The sequence below is a fragment of the Pseudochaenichthys georgianus genome, chromosome 22 (genome assembly GCF_902827115.2).
Source record: "Pseudochaenichthys georgianus chromosome 22, fPseGeo1.2, whole genome shotgun sequence".
Lineage (NCBI taxonomy): Eukaryota > Metazoa > Chordata > Actinopteri > Perciformes > Channichthyidae > Pseudochaenichthys > Pseudochaenichthys georgianus.
The window spans coordinates 17,998,412-18,019,864 of NC_047524.1; the positions used below are offsets into that span (position 1 = coordinate 17,998,412).

Sequence of the window (21,453 nt, forward strand, 5' to 3'; positions counted from 1 at the left end):
ATTGGAATGGCTTGTCTTGTTTTTGCTTTGCTGCGCTCCCCTGATGGAGATCTGCAGGGACCGCCTGTCAGAATCACCGGTTCTTTATCTGCCATTGGGCCAAAACACCAGCTACAAAAAGTTGGCTGTTTTTGAAAAACAGGAATATAATTACCGCTTCATTACAGATATTATAATAATCCCCGCACAAAATACCCACTGTCCCATTTCCCCAAAGTTATTAGTGGATTTCTGTGTATATGTTGTTTTTGTTTATCTAAAACAGGGTTTTCATGTTCTCCCGTAGTGGGATGGAGGTGACCGAAGGTTAATGACGAGAAGCCAAAAACAAAGACAATGGGAGTGGTTGTGTTCTTCGAGCTTCGGTCCCAGGTGATTTCCCATTTCAGGTTTCAAACACTATCTTTGAGAAATATGGGTTCAAGAGTTTACCCACTGTCGGCTGGGAAATCGTTTTAGCCAATCAGCGAGCAGGGATAACGACAGTTGGCTGAGACGGCATTGTGTGAAGAGACAAGATGAACTGGTTGGTCAAAGTCTGGACACTTCTCTCTCAGGGACAATTAAGCACAGAAAGTGATACAAAATAGACAAAGAATGGAAGATTTAAGAACGTTTTTTTTCTCAAAGATATTGGCTATTTGGATGAATAACGAGCTGCTATATCCCAGGGACTCAAACATTTGGTAAAAGTATTATCTAAAGAATAATGTTCTTAAAGTTTTGAAGTGATCGCAAAGACTGGGGTCGGACTGGGAGGAGAGAAGCCAATCTAAGACTTTGTTTATTGCCATCCAAACTTGGCTTGGCCAGCCGGTCCTGTGGCTCATGCAATTGTTTGAGATGAGCTGGCAGCCGGCCAAACCTGGAGTAAATCAGCACTGTCAGTCAGCAACAACAGTCAGCAAGACAAGGAGGGGGGAGGTCATGTATGTAGGGGTGGAGGGGGGAAGGTTCGTGTGTATGCGTATGTGATAGTCCTTCAGATAGCGAGAGGGTGCACGAAAATAGGACCAATAAGAGAGAAAAAGAGTAGTAGAGAAGTGGGGGATGGGAGGCTAGAGGGAAAAAAAGTCAGAGAAAGAAAAGGAGGGCGAGAGGGAGGGAGCGCCTGGTGCTCTGTTGTGAAACATGAGCTTGGAAAAACTGCTCCGAGTTTAACACTCAACCCAATGTTTTTGCAGTTGTTACTGTTTGGAAGAGGCCCATTGCGTGAGCAGACACACGCACCGAAACCTACTCCAAACACACACACACACACACACACACACACACACACATGCAATTGTCCCGGAGCCCCACCCCTGGTGCGGTGGTTGTTTTTGTTCCTCCGCCTCATCCCTCTCTCCACACTCTTGTTATCAAGGTGAGGTGTGCTAACAAGACAGACCGCCCGCCCGACGTCTCTGGCACCCCGCCAACCTGCTTGGTGAAACAAACAAAAACGCACACACTGAACGGGGCTCGGTTCTTTAGCTCGGAGGCTTTTTGCATCCCTTTATCCGTGCTGCTGCTTGCAATGACAGTACATCTGGAAACTGGGCATGAGGCGAGCTCTCATTACTGCCCACCACAGGCCGTGCCAGCGCAAAGGGCTTCTCGTGTGTCCTCAGGAAACCACAGTGACCGCTTATTTTTTATCTTGCTACAGGAACCTTTTTCCTGCCAATTAGCTCCCAACAATGACCCCGCTTGTTTATGTACTGTCTATTGAGTGACATCCCCCATCATAATTAGGCCAGGCTTGTGTCTTCCTCAGCTAGATGCCGAGTGAATGGATTTTCACACGTGGGGAGAGACAGCCGCCCGCTGTGTGCAGGCCTTACAGGGTGTATCTTTTAATTGGGTCCAAATGGTGGTGGAAAAGTATGAATATTTGTTGGGAAATGTAGCGCTGGGGGGGAACAATAGCCAGCACGAGACAGAGAGAGGACAAGTTCAGCAGGTTCATGCGCTGTGCTCGGAGGACTTTTAAATCCCTCCCCTTGACCACAGGATACTGCTAGTGTTTGTGAGTCAGAGATTTGAGCTTTGTGCGTGTGTGTGTGTGTGTGTGTGTGTGTGTGTGTGTGTGTGTGTGTGTGTGTGTGTGTGTGTGTGTGTGTGTGTGTGTGTGTGTGTGTGTGTGTGTGTGTGTGTGTGTGTGTCACAGCTGTGAGGCCGGGAGTGACTGCTGCTCAACAAAGCCCTGCACTCTGCTGGGTTGCTCTTGGTAAACAAAGGGAACTCACAGTGCTGTGTAGTGATTGCCCAAGCTCTCCTGACAGAGAAAGTAAAGAAAAGAGCCGGGCGAGCGCAGCGGCTTGAAGGAGAAGTGAGGGACGGGGAGTTTTAAAAGGGAGAAAACAACTTAGTTGCAAACCAGGGCTGTGTCTCAGACGCTCAGCTACAAAGTGTTAACAGATCAATTTCTGCATGCTCTCCTACCAGCTGGGATAGGGTGGCGTAGAGCAGGCTGGAGGGGGGGGGGGGGTCTTTGCCAGAGGAGGTCAGCTGTGTTCAGTCACAGCAGAGAGAGAGAGGGGGGGGGGGAGAGGGGGTTGCTGAGTTGCTGCACCCAGAGCATGCCCAGCTGAACCCCGATCCCCCCGCTCCCCCTGCACCGCGACATGCAACACTGTTGGCTTAGCCGCTTATTCCCATGACAACTGCCCGCCTGAGCACCAGATGTGTGCAGAGGGGAGAAGAAGAAGAAGAATGGAAAGTGTTCAAATATATCCGAGGCCGTGGCGTTCCTTCGCCCTGACTGACACAAGTAGTGGTTACGTTTGGTGTCAAATGACTTCTACTCGTGTATAGACCATCTGCCAAATGCCCTATAAGAGTAGTCATGACGTTGACATGAAGATGAAGAGGAAGTAATAGCAGCTAATTCATAGTAGAGTTGTCTGCCTTCAGTATTTATGTGCTGTCAGTATTGAAAGAGCAAGGTTAGGAGTGTTTTAGGCTGTTGAAGGAGCATGGGTGGTGGGGGGGAGGGGGCTCAAACATGGCAGATACCATCTTCATTGTTCAACTTAGTAATAGTCCTCGCTACATTCACCTGTGTGTGTTTTCCAAGAAAACTTTCCTGGAAGCAAACCTGTCCTGTCAGGTATTATCCAGTTTAATTTGGTTTGACACAATGGGGGATATGTGAGTCTTACAGAAATATGGATGTTATTGAACAAAGAGCAATGTTGGAGGGTCGGACTGAATAGAAGCGGCAAGTGAGAGCTTCTCGCAGGATTTTGAGGTTTGGTCTTAATTCATAAAAACATATCAGATAAGTTAATATTTTTCTTCCACACCTTGTAGCTGAAACAAAAGTGCAAATACTATAACCATGAAACCAACAGACTGGAGTACACAGCCATGCTCTGTGAGCTGTGAGAACCAAACCAGCAGGGCTGTACTTGGTCACTGCTTTGAGCTAAATGCTAACATGAGCATGCTCACAGTGTCATAATGAAGATAAGTCACATGAATGCTCACCTAGTCCACCCTCTTAGGTTAGTGTGTAAGCATGCACATCTCTGAGAACTAACTGAACACAAAGCAGCATCTCAGGATGATGGAATGTTAGTAGCTTTTTCTGGTGAAAACCTTAAATATTTAATTACATTTGACCGCGAGCAGAAGACAGTCAACATTATCACAATTCTATCTGAGGGGGATACACATGTCTCTGCTCAATGTTAATGCAATCCATCCAACTGCTGTGGTGATATTTCACTAGAGCAAAACTATAAACTTGTGTGTGATGCTAGAAAGGAAAGTCAACTTGTCATTCTTATTTTAGACAACATTAATATGCATCCCACCTGTTATAAAGACTCAGGAACAAGATTCCTTACTGATGTAATTTTCTTTACAGCCTTTTCTAAAATAAGTCACTACCTCCTTTCTGTAATTTTAGACTCATTCAAATTAACTAGACTCCCTTTTCTCAAATCCTGCCTACATTAACCCGGACAAAGGGTGCGCTCACAGGTGATAATGCAGTAATTGCCTGTGTGTGCTGGACTGAGAAGCTACATGAAGTGGTCTCAGGGCCAGGGGGGGGGGGGGATATGCGGCTGTTGCCTTGAAGCAGGTGCTGAGGAGCCTGTCAACGCTAATACAACTTCATTCTCTCTCACGCAGCTACTTTATTCACTTGGTGACACGACACACCACTTTAGCTCAGAACAAGAGGGACAAATTGAAGCTGTGGTTGAATGCATCGCACTCTGTGACTTTACTTCAAGCAGAAACTCCTCTTCAGCCTGCTCAGGGAGCCGGGCGGGTAGGAGTTAACGGCGTAGGCTGCACTGTTTTCATTGGCTTTGCAGACATAAACAAGAGCCGTACTTGTGCGCGACCCCTGGGCCTGACCCCAGAGATAGACGCTCCTCTAATGGGTGTCTCTTTCAGCAGGCGGCCTGGCCAGGGGAACAGAGGAGCCATTGTTTGGCCCAGGGAGAGCCGATGCTCTCCCCATTAAAGTGCTGAGCATAGAGGAGGGGACCGTATGAGCTGGAAGGCCGAGGTAAACAGCAGAGGAGACAGGAGACATCCTTGGCACACAGGCTTTAAATTAGGATAATATCACAAAAAAGCAATCCCCTCTGCAGAGATGACTCCCAAGTCTCTGTAATCACATGATCTTTATATGTTATGACAGTTGTATAAATAGCAGTGTTAATTAGCTCCTAATAAGCCTAGAAATTCTAACATTTAAAAACACAAAATAACACCAGCTAAGGATGTGAGCGCAGAATAGTTTTTGTCCTGACCCAGAAAGCGACGCAACTTCTGGTCCAGGCTTTCGTCACCTCACGCCTAGACTACTGCAACTCCCTCCTGGCTGGTCTACCTGCATGTGCCATCCGACCTCTGCAGCTCATTCAGAATGCAGCGGCTCGTCTGGTCTTCAACCTTCCTAAATGTTCCCACACCACGCCGCTCCTCCGCTCCCTCCACTGGCTTCCGGTAACTGCTAGAATCCACTTCAAGACACTGGTACTTGCGTACCATGCTGCGAATGGATCTGGCCCTTCCTACATCCAGGACATGGTTAAACCGTACACCCCAGCACGTGCTCTACGCTCTGCATCAGCCAAACGACTCGCTGCACCCTCGCTGCGAGGGGGACCCAAGTTCCCATCAGCAAAAACACGTGGGTTTGCTATCCTGGCTCCAAAATGGTGGAATGAACTCCCCATTGAAATCAGGACAGCAGATAGCTTACACATCTTCCGGCGCAGACTGAAAACTCATCTCTTTCGACTCCACCTCGAGCGATAGAATTACTAACAAAGCACTTGTATACTAATAAAGGACTGGCTTATCTAAAGCCAGTTGGGTAGCACTTGAAATGTTTTGGCTCTATGAAACCTGATGTACTTATATGATTCTGTTTTCTTCTAGTTTGTATCTTCTTGGTCGAACACACTTATTGTAAGTCGCTTTGGATAAGTGTCAGCTAAATGCAATGTCATCCCATGAGACTTAAGTTATGTTGTTATTTTGTTTTAAACCACATCCTCCAACACACTCGTTCATAGTGTGTCATAGTGTGCATGTGTTTGCGTCCAGGGGCCACAGACAAGGTTATTGTTTTGCTGAAAGTGGCAGAACAGGTGAGTCAGGTGCCTGCAAAGTGTGAAACCTTACCTGGCGTGGATGACAATAGACGTGCCACGCGTCAGCCCCGAGGGGAGTGGCTGTAAGATGTCTGGTCTAGTGAATAAAAGAGCAACAATTTGGCATTGTTAGTAAGCATGGTGTAACATTTCTATTGGACAGATATTAAAAAATGCATCATGCTAAATTATTTGAATGTTTGTCAGTGAGAAGACTGCACTTTTGCTCTCCACACAAGCCAGCAATAAGCACTAAACTTTCATGTTTATACGTGTCAAGAGTAATCAATCACTGAACTGTCTTGAGGGCATCCATGCTGCAGTGTAACTAATCTGCAGGCTCAGCAGCATTGGGCCTTAACCTTTGAGGAGCACAGTTGTGCAGCATGAGGTAAGTCCACTCATTTGATCTATCGGGCTCCTTCAGTTGTCGTGCAACACTTGCTTCTGTATGTGTGCAGACTATAGTTGGAAGCCCCGCTGCTCGCACTAAATTAATGACCTAACAGCAGGGGGGATGTGATGGCCACTGTCCCTGTCAAACGCCTGGCCAGCTTTAAATGCCAGGCCAGCCTCAGACACATGTCTAATCCATCAGTGGCTTACTTTCACAACACATCTCTTCAAAACAAAGGCTTAATCGCTTAACAGCAATTCATTTTCTTCTGCAGTTCTTTTGTGTCCAATGGTTGGAGCATACAATCAATATGTGAAATCTCGTGAAGTCTCGCTCTAAGGTCTCGCAAGATAACTCTTCTAAATATTCAGCAGATAAAACTAATCTTAGCTTTTTGTACTCAAATACAATTACATCTCACAACATCTCTCTACAACGCGTATTCACGTTTTCACCATGCGTTCTCGCAGTGATCTTCCGGCAACAAATGATCTCTCGCGAGATTTCAGATACTTCTCATAGAGCGAGACTTGGTTAGGCATAATAACAGGAAAAACGGTTAAAGCAAAAAGTTAAACAAATCAAGTGTTTTTATTTATTTGTATTAATAAAATAACACTTTAAGTAGTGTCATTTTATTAATATTGCCAGTCACTTAGTTGGTAAACATAAGCTAAGCCTGTCTGTTTGAACTGCTAGATTTACATTGCATCATGTTATGCAAAAGCAGCGTTCTTGCTCAATAATGGGCATATGTCAATAATTGCTGTCCCCCTTTCGTCCAAAAATCATGGGGGAAAAAAGGAAAATACATGTGTTTATTGTCTTATGAAGAGCATAGGTCCAAGGGAGTGTGTTTCTGCAACAAAAAAAACTTGATTCAACGTCACACCTTCAATACAATTTTATTGAAAAAAAGTACCAATAAACAACAAGAAATCCAGAAAAAGATTTGTAGAGCAAAGCTCCATATGTACAGCATATTGCACTACATAACAAATTGTCCTTACTTCCATATCATATCAACAAACCAAAACATATATATAAACACAAAAATGAGTGCACAGTAGAGTCTCGAAAACACACAGTCAATGTTTACAAAAATGCTACATTTTCGCTGGGTCTCATTTTCTTGGTATACAGAGAATGTGTGATAATCAAGACTTTGTTGAAACTGAGCAGTTAAAGGCATATTCCAGGGTTTTTAGAAATACATGTACACTTTATGAGCCAAGTAAACCACAACCATGAATTATGTTGGTTTACTTGGTTTTGTTTATACACCACGTTGAGATGTGCAAGGAATGTTGCAAGTTCATTTTTATATAAAAAGATGCCCTTGATCTCATGGACTTCAAAAAGGATACTACCATGTCCTTGTTTAAAAAAATCCTTTCACAAGCAATGAATTGTCCTTGTAAAAGCATACCCTTTTTCTTAAGAAAATACATTTTAAAAAGTTAAGAAAGACCATGAAAAAGAAATGTTATTGTTAAAAAAATTTAAAATCAAAACCTTCCTCAAAAACTTCAATTGTATATAAAGTGGACTACAAAATTCAAGACACTGACGGTTTCCATAAAATACATGTCCCACTCTAGGGATTCTCCACACTCACGTATAATGTGATGAGTGCAGCTTGGGAACCTCATCTAACAAAAACATACAGGGCACCACGGTGGCTTGTTTCCCTTTCCAATAAATCAAACAGACCTTCAATCGGAGCCTACTTCGTCAATGCACAGATATATACGTCTGACGCAAGATAAGCCCAACGGAACAATCCAGAGTATATTCTATACATTAACACACTACAGATAAGGGACCCATGGGACCTACAGAAACAAAGTACTTTCCAGTGCATGTTGATTACAACACAATAATCAAGAGTTGAACACAAAAACAAACGCCCTGTGGCTTAATATGAAGGCAACCTTTTTCTGGGTGTTGGAAGCATTTCTAATGTTGTGTGTCATGAGCATCAGGTGGATGGGTATTAACTCTTTAATTACAAAGTAACGGTCATATTCTGTTGAAAACTCTAATTGCTGCTTTTCTGAATCACATGTGATGTATCTACGTATTAAGACTGGTACATCAGGTAGTGGAAGGTAATAAAACAGGTCTGAATTGGTACGGCCCTTCCCTGGAAAATCCCAAACTTTTGCGTAAAATACTCCACCCAAAAATCTTTTTTTAAGAGTATCAAACACCTTTCCTGTAGGCTTGAAAGGTGATATGTTCTTCTTCATAAAGATCAGCAGCTGATGTCATGAGGAATTAAAGTTGGTTAGAATGTATTCCAATGATGGCAACAGTTACACTCTGGATATATGGATGAACAATGGTCCTATTCAAAGCTGTGAAGCTCTGACAGAAGAGGTGCATTATGGTAGGTATAATAGTGATGTGCGAACATGCCATTATTGAAATCCATTGTAACCAACTAAAGTTCTGACTGACCAAGGCTATTGTTCTTCATAAAAGCGATAAACTTCAAACTTCTTAGAGCCTACATGAGGTGAGCAATACTAAACAAAATAAGTTTGAGTGTCACATGCAAGCCAACCTGCTCTGCACAGTCAAACAACTGAGGCGTATACAAGTCCAAGACTGAAACAAAAACAAAAAAAGAATTGCACACACAGGTGTATTCAGTAGAAATGGGCAAATATACAAAATAAATAAAATGGAAAACCAAATAAATTACAAATGAACTGATGAATATTAGCCAAGTAATAAAGGAGCAGCACAAAGAGGAAGTCAGGAGCTCGTGGGGGGACGGGGTGCTGCAGGACTGGCTCAGCGTTCAGGATCCGCAGGAAACTATAACCACAACCACACTCAGTGCACCTCACGCGCTACTACTACATGCTCAGCAGCCCCCGAGACCCCCACAGACAGCAAGTCTGCCTCACACTCCTTAGTCAAACTGTACCTTAATATGTGTGTGCTGAGAAATTGGCCAATTTTACAACTGAAACGAAAATTAAAGGACTTGACGATACCTTGAGGGGTTTTATGGTCAATAAATGGATGAAGAAACTGCTCTTTTTCTAACCATGTGACAGACTCTCAAGTTCTGTCCCTGAGACATCTTTAGGAGATTGAGAGGAAACCCTAATTATGCAGTGATACACTTGACACATTTGACGGAGCAAGTAACTACAGACCCCTGATATGTACTGCTCCTTGGGTCCAAACGTTGGCCTGGGTTCAGTAATGTAGAATATAACAAACAGCATCTTTAACAGTGTCTTTAAACATATTCATATTTCAACAATAACTACAGTCTTTTTCACGTGTGTGTGTGTGTGTGTGTGTGTGTGTGTGTGTGTGTGTGTGTCTGATGAGTGGCTACACATGTCTGGATCAGAGCACCAAAGACAAAACAAGAGCACCCAATATCACAGAGTATAAAATGATGCAAAACCCCATAAAAAGTAGCCTGAGACGATCTGTTTCACAGATTGATTATGCAGTATGGTTTGGTCTTCAGAACACACACAGGCTGTGAAAAACAAACCAGGACAGAAACATGTCAATGGAATTGCGAGGCTCTAAGGTAACTCTACTGTAGTCTGAAACACTTCAGCGTGAAATATCCAAAATCCAATCCAGATCCCAGACTGTGTTCAGTCCGGTCTCAACATTGATTATTAGTCTTGGACATAAAGAGTGAATACATCTGAAATGTTGTGGCAAGAAAAAAACAGTCATAACTGAAAACCTTCGTACAGGACAGAGGTTACCGTGGTAACAACTGTACTCTTGAAGGGTGTACGTTGTCTAGTGCAAAAACAGTGGATCCAGAGCTCCACTTCAAGGGCATGGAGGTCTGAAAACAATCACATGAATAGAACACACAGAAAACACAGGGAGAACTCCAAAGTGAGGGAACAACTGAGGGAAGAGTGCTTGATGACATTTCAATTAAAAGAACTATGGTAGACTTGGCCAAATGTTTCTATATACTTAAGGTAAAAAACACTTTGCTGGTATGAAAGCAAAACAACTTAACTCTAATGTTATAATTTAGTGCACAAGGGCTACTCCTGTTTGCAAAAGTCAGCACACATCAAACTAAATATCTTTTCATGGTTATTTTTAATATGCTCCCTCAGCATACATACACATTATAGATTACAGCTAACTGCTTTTTTAGAATGAGTTTCCAGTGTCAATAATCCTAATTACTAATATCAATATTAACTGTTGAGTGCTGGTGTGGTACCAGGCGTGTTTAGGCAGGCACTGATGTTCAAACTCCACCCTGATGATCAAGAAAAGATATTTAGATTACAAGGTGTACAAACTTCTCGTGAGCACAAAAGTTGTTCCCGATACTTTAAATGCAATTGAGGGTGAAACGTAGTAATTACATACTGCAGCACATGGAGTGAGAAACCAAGAAATCAACACAAAGAAATAAAGAAAGATAAATGTTCCATTGAGGTGAGGTGCAAAATGCTTTGTTCTGAGAAGTTGCCTCTTTGGAAATTAGATAAATCAACGTGTCTGGTCACCTGGGACATGTCAGCAGATTCAACCCTCTTCATTCCCTAACCATCTCGTCCCACCTCATCTCGACATGTATCAATACTCATTCTGGCAGAAGACATTGAATAAGGCATTCCCAGGGTCGGTGGAGGTCATTTAAGATGGATACATGTTGAAGTGCAAACAATTTAACAAGAACTATACAAAACCACTACACCACACGTATACCAAAATATGAACATTGTCCTGTAGCGGAAATCTCGGAGTGTCATGGCGTCTTCTTGGAAAGAAAAAAACCGTGTATAAAAGTTGGTTGTCTCCGTCCCGCAGTGACCCTTTGTCTCCTTTCTTTCCCCCCCGCCAAAAACAGACCCGTGTTAGATTTGACAGTGCCATTAGGAGTCCAGTTCCTCTGAGAGATGGGGAGACCCTCTCACCTCCGCGCTGCCCCCCCTCCTCCAGCAACGAGCCCCCTGTCGAACAGAAGGCTGAGCAGAGCTGCGGCCAGGCGCCACCACCTCCGCCCCTGGTTCCTTTGGTTTCGATGATACTGAAGCGACAAATGGAGACGAAACAAAGTTAGTGCCCTGGATTGGAACTCAAAAACAAAACAGTCACGCGTTTGCAGAGTTTCACTATGTGTGCTGATTGACAGTGAACACAGCGAAAAGGGTCAACTGGGAAGAGGTTAAGTCAAAACGAGACACCGGAACGACGCTGATATTTCCACAACAGTCTGCTCCTGTCCCCAACAATGCTTTCGGAGAGAGGCCTCCCTCCTGGAACAATCCGAGCCTCCCAACAGACATTCCAAACCACGAACACATTCATCATTTGTTCTAATCTTCCTGGCGGAGACCTGGCCGCGCAGGAGGAGACTCTCTTTGCGAGCCAATTGGATTGTGAGCGATTAGGGGGATAATGTTATCTCTGTCATTGAGAAGTTGAGATAAGATAATTGCACTGAATAGGATTAGGGGGCCCTTGATGAGAGGCAGGGGGCCCTCTGGAAAACACGTATCTGCACGAGTGAGGTACAGTAGCTCATCTGTGGACAAAAGGCAGACTCCACCACGCTTGATAATGCTGCTGCTTTCACTGCGTTTTCATTATCATGCGAACACGTGTATTCCCTTTTCAAAAAGAGAATTAAAGGTACTTTAAAAAAATAAGTGAATTTTAAAAACATAGACACTGTTCATACATGTTAAAATAGAGTTAACAACAAAGTAACCCACCAACAGTCTTCTTCAGGGTGTAACCTTCAGCATACAACTTCAACTCAGCCCTATATAAACATGAATACACAGCGCTTATGTTTTAAGATTTCACATTGATATAGCTGTTTGAATAATGGGGGGGAAAAGGAGACATTTTGCCAGGAGAGTGCATACGGCCTTTTTCCTCTTTAAAACGGTGTGTTCTTCCAAAAAGAGCAGCTTTGCTACAATCATCTGAGCTTTTTTGGTATTGATTACGAATGCCAGAATTATTAGATGTGCCGTATTGACATGCCGGTTAAGGTGGTGCCCAAACATTGACCTAGTAGTAGCAGCCAAGAACCGCCACTGTGATAGGCCCTGGGTTTCCTGTGGGGAGCATTGCAGGGTGTTGCATAAGCTTCGCCCGGTTATATTGAGTGCTTGCCTGGGGATATTTTGAGAAGGACCTGATAATGTGTGCTTCATATAAATATAGACAATATGTATTATGTGTGTCGGCAGTGAGTCAGAATGGCTGAACTCGGAAGTATGTTGCATTCTACCTAAATAACATGAGACTGAAACTCTGGGATCCGAAAAAAGAAAGGCAGAATGACAGCACATAATATCTGAAATATAATTTATACTTTTAATATAAAGCAAAGGCTTGCAGGAGATATAGGGTGGATTGTCACGGTGCAAAGCTTGTGTGTATCCAACAAGCTACATGACAAGCAACTCCTCTTTACAAACAGAACATCTTGTGACCTTCTGCCCTCCACTCTATCAGGCTGAGAGAGACAAAGGAGAGAGAGAGAGGAACAGAAAGAAGGAGAGAGAAAGAGAAAAAGAGGTGTGCAGAGGGCCTGTTACAACTTTAGTCATGAGTCACGCCACCAACTGCCAAAAGGAGAAACGGGCTCTAAATTTAGCCAGCGATAGGGGCAGAGTGTAGCCAGATGCTCGGTGTCGTCACGCCGACAGCAGCCTGATGTTCCTTATCTGTGTCCCATGCGGCTGTCTGTCCAGCCAGCTGCTCAGAAGCTCTGCCTTATCTCTTGAGCAAACAGGCCAGGCTCAGTAGCAAGACACTCTGGATTTGTCACATCATGGAGGAGACAGGGAGGCAAGGGAAAACACCAACAAAGAGCAGCGGTGCTGCTGGATGATAAACGGACATCGCTGTGAACAAACATCAGCGTGCAACAATGACTGAAAAGTAAATATGCAAAGCTGGCTTCATGTGTTTTTATTTCCAGTGCAACTCCACTCCTCCCCCCCCCCCGTACAAGTGCTGAAAGGAGAGAGTGCCGTGCCCTCATTGGAACAGTAAAGAGATAAAGCTGCAAACATTGCGTGCAGACACACACACACTCAGACACACACACTCAGGCGATATTCAACCCTTCTTTCAACACCTCCTATCGAAAGCACCAGGAGTCGTCTCTCTTAAAAAAACATGGGGATGAAACCCAACTCTGCTCCTTGCCCTGTGCAGGCTGGAGCCGCCTTCCTGCCATTGTGACACTCATTATTGCCTTGTCTCAAATGGCGGGGCCGGCTAATGTCAGCCATCCTCTGGGGACCCCCGCGTCCCTCAAGCCCTCTCTGACAGAGGAGCAATTTATCTGTCAGCATCCACCAGCACTCCGTCGCTACCTAATCCCTCCTTTCGCCAGGGGCCTCGGGCTCCCATGGAGAGCGCTCACAGCCACGCTGCTCTCAGATCCATCACGATGATAGCAGGCAGAGGCACTTGGATGGCTCTGGGACAAGTGTCTGCACTGAAACCACTGCAATCACCTACTGACAGGAGCCCTGAGGCCGGACACACAGTTACTCTGCTATTGAGTGAGGGGTTTTCTTACTGACTGTGTGATGGGAAGATCTGAGACAGTACAATGCAGAAAAACAAGTATGGGTGTATTCGTGCAAGAGCAATTAACAGAAATGTCAACTAAAGAGACTGATATGGAATCACACATCCCTGTCAGTGTCTATATATTTCATCTGTTTTAGATCTATTTTGAGATGTTATATTCTATGTTTGGGTTTGTTTCTACTCTTGTTCATGTTCACACCATGTGCAAGGCCTTGTTTTAACATGCTGCTGTGACAAAAACATTTCCGAAATTAAGATCAACAAAGTCGATCTTATCTTATCCAAAACCGTACGCCAGCGCCTGGGTTTTTAAATCATCATCACCCCTCGGCATAAAACAGCCGCACAGCGACTTAAAGTGTCAACACACTGCTCTCTATGCAAGTTAGCAATTGTCACACAAATATGACTCTCTTAATCACACTATATTGGCGTTTGTGTCACACGCTGCTTCAGGAAATGATTTCACTCTGACTGTCCTCTCCGCCGTTTACTCAACAAGCAAAAGGAGTTGCTACCACTTCCTCATCGCCTGACCCGGGCCCGTCGCCGCTGTGCGTCAGTAGGTACCGACCGCACACACACATCGCAACAACCCGGGTGTCTGGCTGTCTGGATGTCTGTGTGCATTTGCCAGTGTCACAATACATGAGTCATGCTGAGCTCTAGGGGTGTATAAATAACTTGATAAGCGCATGAGAAAATCTGAAACTGTCTCGCACTTTGAAGAAAACAAATATATCGAGTGCCGGGTGGGGAGGTTTCAAGACAACTGAAGATTGTTGCTTCTTCACTTCACTATCATATACATGCATCAATATGGAGCCCCCCCCCCCTCTCTCTATAGCTGGGAGGACCTCTCTCGTCCCCCCGGGGGCTTACGCGCCGAGCTTCGGGTTTCAACATGTTTACCTTCTCGCGCCACTTCTGCTTTCTCCTGAACGAAGTGTGGATGAATGTGCACGTGTAAATAACTGCGTGCCAGACTCTTGTGCAACAGGAGACTCAGCAGAAACTCTCCTGAAGGTTTGTTTATATTGTTGATGTTACAGCCAACGATACAACAGTGTGTCACGGTTGTACAACGCTCCCACATTTGTGCAGCAGACTCGGACAGTGTCACCCTGACCACACCACCATGTGTTGTTCCAGGCCAGGCATCCTCCATGCCACTTGCCTCTGCAGCACACAGAGGAAGCAGGGGGGAAAGAGAGAGAAAGAGAAATAAACAGGAAGAGGAGGCAGGGGGAGGGCCGGCCGGGGGTTAGGGAGATGGGGGAAGGGTTGTCCATAGCAATGTTTTTGGCATGAGGGAAGGGAGGGGGTGAAGTCTGTAGGTCCGGCATGTGTGCAGCCACTCCAAAACAAATATGTGGCAAACACAATAAAAGAGAGCAAACTTTTGTCCCAACATAAATCCTTAACACACACACAAACACACACACACACACACACACACACACACACACACACACACACACACACACACACACACACACACACACACACACACACACACACACACACACACACACACACACACACATAACCACGTCTAGTTTGATGGCAGTAATTATTCTTAATCGGCACTTTTGTGGATCCAGTGGAAGACCCATATGCTACTGATTTATTGAGCCATAATCAAAACACAACATAGCATTATCTTTACTTTTCAGTTTACAACTGAGGCCCAGCTGTCTCCAGTCCACAATAAACAAATCACTGTTCAGCTCCTCATAAGGGGGCAACTCACTCTAAAACATTGTCAAGATAAAGAAAAGTCTCTCCTTCACCTTCAAATAAGTTCATGTGCAGTATTTTGTGTCTAAAGAAGCTCATGTAACTAATGAAATGTTCCTATTGCATGAAGAATAGGTGTAAAACGATGTACTGCTGCTATGTTGTAAAGGTGAGGAACTGAGAAGTGGTCATTGTATATGTATCATATGGTTATTAGGAAAAGGGGTTGATGTTATTATAGCATATCCTCCTGGTTTTACTGCATTATATTAGGTCAGCTCAGCTCCAGAGTCAACATAATAGAAACAACTATTTGTTTGCATGCTGCCTATCACAGGTTACAATCTATTAAACACTTTAAAAACTGTCAGGAATATTTACAAGATCTATTAATCAGGATAGCCAGAGGTAACACTAAAGGGAGATTCTGTCACTGCTCGGGGGATTATTGACCAGCTGCACTTGTTTACTGCGAACTCGAGGCCGGAGCAGTCTGTCTGGAGTGTGTACAGTCAGCAGGATGCACAGTTCCTCCTCACCAGTTGAAGGTGTTCCCGGTGAAACTGGTCTCCTATCAGCTGGAGTTTCTGGCCAATAACGGCCTCCACGCTGCGGGCCACAGGCTGCTGCCGGGGGAGCTGCTCCATGCCGTGTGGCTCCCCTTCACTCTCCTGTCTCCTCGCTTCCTGATCCCCAACGAGCTCAAAGCGTGCCGGGAAGTGCAATCGAAAACCCGCGTTGCCTGTTGAGTGTCAAGGCTGAGACTTATTAGTTTGTCAACAACCATTTAGAAATATATAAGTGCAGCAATGACACATTAATTTGTTTTCCTACCTTTATTTGGCCTATCACAATGAGGCTAGTATTGCTGAACATGACAGATTGCTCGGCTTTAACCACAACTGTGTGTTTTTAGTTATCAACACTGAGTCATGTAAGTGTTTCACAAGTCACTCAAACACAACATGACACAGATTTGAGGTCAGTCAGTCACTATAGAGTTACTCTGTTATATGGCGCCAATGTAACTTTGCTGTCAGTGATAATCAGTTCCCTGTGCAGTTGCTGCGTGCACAGGTAAGCACTTCTGTCACTTCCTGTCACACCACACTGCCTGTCTGGCGCCCTTTGAATAGCAAAGCAGCTGGGTACACTCCATTCAGACCATAAAAGCAACTGTGATCACGACTATCAGGCGCCAGGGGTGAGATTACTGCAGCAGCATTATGTGATACCCACTCTTGACTGTAAGTCTCACATCATAGTTTCGAGCAGCAGTTTTACAACACTGGTTATCACGCAAGCGACTATGTTCCCTTATCTCTTTTGAAATCCGGTGTGTTGTCAGCCTCACCGTAGAAGAGTGGTCTGGGCTCCTCTGCGACGCCACAGGGCAGCATGCCGTTGTCGGGTGCCAGCGCAGGGCCAGGTGTCTGTGTGCCGCGCTCTTCACACTTTATCTCCCTGAATGTGGTGCGCCAGCAGTGGGGGTCCTGCTCAAACACATCATCCTCCTCATCGTCCATACGGGGGCACTTGAAGATCAGCAGCCTAGAAAGTAACAAGACAAAGGAGAAAAGTTTACAGCTGAATGTAGAACAGCGAGTTCATACATCAGTCCCTTCACTAATGATGGTAACCTTGGACGAGTCTGCATTAGGCCTGATGAGATGATCTCAGACACATTCGTTATGATTATAGACAACCTGTCTGGTTTATAATGAGTGCCCTCAAATCAATAAAAGCACACTGAACAAGTTGTGGGAGAGAAAAGAAGCACAAGATCCGCCTTCACTTGTGGCAAAGAGCTCAGTGCTTATTTAGACAAATGGCTCTGTTCTTCTCGTGATGAAACCACACGATTCACTGCGGTTAGGCGACTCGGTTGAGCCACATTTACATAAATGGGAGTTTGGCTGAGTGAGTTAAAGGAGAGGTAGAATCTTTGATGTGTGCTAAGCTGCCCTGTGGACAGTAGGGATGAGTATTGGCAAGGGAATATGAAATGCATTATGATACAGGGGTTAAAATACAATATATTACAATAAAAGGCAATAGTGTAAGCACGGAAATAAGTTGGGATTTTTCTGAGGTGAAAATGATCACACCACTATAAGTACAAAATCTAGGTTTAAAAAAAGTTTTGAATTTGCATTGATTTACACACATACTTACAATGTCCAATATCATAGCTTTACTTGTCCTGCAATACGAGCCACTGTGTGCCACAACCTACTCATCTCATTATATCAATACTCAAGTGTATGCATATGTAACACCTCTAGCTGACAGCAGCCTGGCTTCTTTAATAACAGTCTCATGATTACAACCAGGATTAGAGGTCGTTTATTATAATTCAAAGCAAACAGTTGCAGGTAGCAGAGCTCAGTGCCTGTAATAATATCAGAAATGTACACAATGTGTACACTTGATTATAGGAATACATAATACACATGATTGTAAATCCGTAAGGACAACTCTACCAGAGGGAAGCAAGCAGCACTTGGGAATCTCTCGAGTGTCAATGAAGCACTGAATTCAACCCTGAATCTTAATAGGAGGTCAGAGAGTTGTCAACATATGGATGAAATTCAAGTTGCCTCAACAGTTAACCCCCAAGTCACAATGGAGTTGTAATACAGGGTTAGACTACTACCACACTTCCAAAGTAGGGTCCACAGCAAAAGGGTAATGACAGTCTGTAAGGAAAACCCGAAGCCACTCTCCCTACCCTGGTCTGTCAGCTCGCCAGCTCGTCTGAGAAGGAGTTCTCATTTCTGCACCCAACATAAGCAGATTGGCCAGTCTCTAGCATGCCCAGACCTCACGATATACTGTGTGCGATCACAATAAACCCTGTGTGTAAAACCACGTAATGCTTTGTTTTGACAAACATAGAGTAAGAACATGGGAGGCTTATTTGGAGAAAAAAAAGACTTAATCTGAATTTGCAGATCCCCAGGATAGCTCTCTGCAGCGCTCCACTGTCCGGGCAGTGAGCCGTGTTTGTGTCAGACAGTAGCTCCCCCTGCTGCAGACTGCACCACCCGAACAAAAGGGAAGGAGGGAGAGTGGGGGTGAGGCAGCTCTGTTGACACAGTTTCTACCCACTGGCTTCATAAGCCTCACATCACACCATTTTCTATTATGTGTTACATTATGCACAACGACCTTAAATAACACGAGCTCATCAAGCGGTGTCGGAGTCTCGCGATACTTTCAATCCCCCCAAAAATAATTGGTTATACACTACTAGATAACCATATCAATAAGAATTATAAACATACATTAAATCAGATAGTAAAACAGAGTGGGGTGATTTAAAATAAAGAGAGAAAATTGGGAAATAAATGTTTAGATTGGGCTAAATAGCGTGCATTTACATTATGTAATAACACGTTTACACGGGTACATGGTTTTAATCTATGGCGAAAACGGCTGTCATTACATTTTAATACAGACTGAAACACGACAGAGAAACATTCGCCCAAAAAACAGAGCTGCAGTCTGAAGCCCATTCACCGACAGAGCTCTGTAAACCGGGAAAGCCGGTAAAATTCAAATCTTTGTTGTTTGACAGACAGGCTTAGTTAACCTTAAAACGGTCTCTAACCCGGCAGCGTTGACGTTTCGATACAATAATTATCTCAACGCTGTCCAAACAAGTGTTTGCAACTGTTTGAACGACAACAGCGACACGTTGTTTGTTGCTTCTTCCAAGGACGCGGATGTTATTAAACGTTAAAACTCGTGCCGACAAGCTGCTGTAAAGTGCGTAGCCTGCCGAAGAAAGACACTTAAATATGTTTTTGAGGAACTTACCACAAATATGGGCTTCGTTGATAAGGTTGTCTATTACAGAGAAAAAGGGGCAACGAGTTCAATATCCTGGCAAGTCAAGCGAGTTTAGTCCGTATCAGCTCCACGACTACTTCCATTCTGTGAGGGAAAATGCAGCGAGTCGATATCATTTCGCCGACGTCAGCTCCACACTGACTCCGCCGCCGGGGCGTGGTGCAGAGAGTAAGTAAATAAAACCTCCTTGAAACGCGAGTGTTTCTGTCCTCCCGACTGTATGCACCTCGGAGGAGGCGGAGCCAGCCCCTTTAAAGGTAATTTACATCCATACCCTGTAACCAATCGTCTTGTTTGTTGTTGTCCCGCCTTCTCCAGCGCGTATTCAGACACGTGGACGGGAAATTCCCCGTAGCACGAGACCGCTTTCGCTACTACTGTGGATGCTCATCTGTTCTGTTAAGATCTCACATGGCAAGGACATTAAAGAGAAACTATAAAGGTACACACATGTTTCTACAATGTGTTAATAGGTGATCTAATACTTTAATGTTGTCCATATTTATCTGCACCTTAGAGTTTAAAATGTATGTGTAAATCTGTAAACAATGCCGAATAAGGAAAGCAGACAGCATTTATTCAGAATCAGTGTATAGCACACACGTTAGAGATAAAGGATTATTTGGAGTGTGCTTGTATATATTTATACGGTTGTAAACAATAATCTATCTATCTATCTATCTGTCTATCTATCTATCTATCTATCTATCTGTCTATCTATCTATCTATCTATCTATCTATCTATCTATCTATCTATCTATCTATCTATCTATCTATCTATCTATCTATCTATCTATCTATCTATCTATCTGTCCATTTATCTATCTATCTATCTATCTATCCCTCCATCTGTCCATTTATCTATCCATCTGGTTGTTCCCGTTCATTTTACAAACTTGTTTTTCCCATATTACCACAACATGAATAAGTTAACATTTAACTTTACATTTCACAATCAACACCATTTGTGCAATGTCATTTTGACCTAGATCCTTCTGGAAGTGGCCTAGATCTCGATCAGTATAATTAGGCACCTGTAGAGGACACAGAAGTGTGTGTTTGCTGTTTGTGTCACAACACTATAAGTCATATACCAGCCTTGACAACATGTTTTAGATCTTAAAACAGTCATTATGGCAGGCTTGATGTCCACCCATTGCCCCGAATTACCCCAAATATTCCAACATTCATTATGTGATTCACAATCAGCTCATAGCTTATCAGTTAACCATGTCCACAGTGAGCTGATGCAGGTGCTGGTGACCTGCCCCCTCCCCTCACTGATCAATAAACCCTCTGACAGCTGGAGCTGACTCCCTGCATTCACTCACAGAGCATCACCCTGCCCCCACTCACTCACCCTTTCTTTCTCTCTCCCTCAGCTGTGATCATGTCCCATCGCTGCGCTGCGTGAGAAGTCACGGCTCCCTGACTCCTCTGTCCTGCCTGAATTGGAAAGATCTCTGGGTTCGGACTCTGTCCCACCTGCGGCCCCTCCAAAGAGGTGGGGATTGGTTTCCTTGCTCACTGTGATATTGGAAACATGATCACTTCTTGCATGGCTGACCACTGTAAACAACAAAAGATGTGAGAGCATTAGTTGCAGCTTCCTTTTGTGTTCAAGACAAATAAAAGACCCCTCTCTACTTAAGACGCTGTGAAGAAAACACCTGTAATTACTTAAGAGAAAGTCAGAATCCTTTTAAGGACAGGATGTCGCTATATAGACACAGTATAGCGACAGCAGGAAACAAAAAAAGTCGCTGAGAGGCTGAGGCCGGGCCTGTTTGCTATTGTATGACATGCTACCAAAAGTACTTGCTGAGATCAAAACTCTGTTGAATAATAATGTAGTTTAATGAAAACTGGGATGATCAACTTATTTTCCTTAGACATAGACATTGTTATAATACTCAAAGCAATCTTTACACTTGCGGTCAACAAAAAGTACAACGACCCTGTGTCACCCTATCTTCCACAAACACCTCACGCAGGTGAACAGGATTATAATTCTCCTGAGTGCCGCCCATAACCATGTGACCCAAAGCAACCAACCCATAGCGATCAAACAAATTGCTTATAATAATACAAACCAGTACCCAAATATAAAACTAGTACAAAACAAATGTGTATGTTCAAAATGCATTACTATGTACGTTGCTCCTACACACAGCATGCAGGGTCTAGTGTCCCCATGCAATACAAGTTGTGATTTTTTTTTAATCACGAGTCAGAAAATATGAATATGGTCATTTGTTAAGAGCGCTCTAC

The 21,453-nt window shown here is 44.0% G+C and overlaps 1 protein-coding gene and 1 long non-coding RNA gene across 2 annotated transcripts; one reads left to right on the forward strand and one right to left on the reverse strand.

Annotated features, from left to right (window-relative positions):
* Window positions 1–6,892: 6,892 nt before the first annotated feature.
* On the reverse strand, window positions 6,893–19,383 carry bmf1 (BCL2 modifying factor 1). The gene is made up of 4 exons (XM_034111439.1): window positions 19,150–19,383; window positions 16,682–16,878; window positions 15,867–16,069; window positions 6,893–11,053 (listed from the first exon to the last, which is right to left on the reverse strand). The coding sequence occupies exons 2-4, from the start codon at window positions 16,851–16,853 to the stop codon at window positions 10,937–10,939; spliced, it is 492 nt and encodes a 163-aa protein (XP_033967330.1). The 5' UTR covers window positions 16,854–16,878; window positions 19,150–19,383; the 3' UTR covers window positions 6,893–10,936.
* On the forward strand, window positions 19,259–20,753 carry LOC117467653 (uncharacterized). The gene is made up of 3 exons (XR_004554403.2): window positions 19,259–19,350; window positions 19,501–19,624; window positions 20,565–20,753. It is a non-coding gene; the product is annotated as an uncharacterized lncRNA (long non-coding RNA).
* Window positions 20,754–21,453: the final 700 nt, after the last annotated feature.

What these genes read in the sequence shown, in the direction of transcription:
- bmf1 (XM_034111439.1), bottom strand. Translation starts at nt 16,853, where the DNA reads ATGGACGATGAGGAGGATGATGTGTTTGAGCAGGACCCCCACTGCTGG. An exon ending in GCCCAGACCACTCTTCTACG is followed by an intron (nt 16,070 to 16,681) that starts GTGAGGCTGACA and finishes GACACTCAACAG; the next exon opens with GCAACGCGGGTTTTCGATTG. An exon ending in ACCGGGAACACCTTCAACTG is followed by an intron (nt 11,054 to 15,866) that starts GTGAGGAGGAAC and finishes TTGTCGCTTCAG; the next exon opens with TATCATCGAAACCAAAGGAA.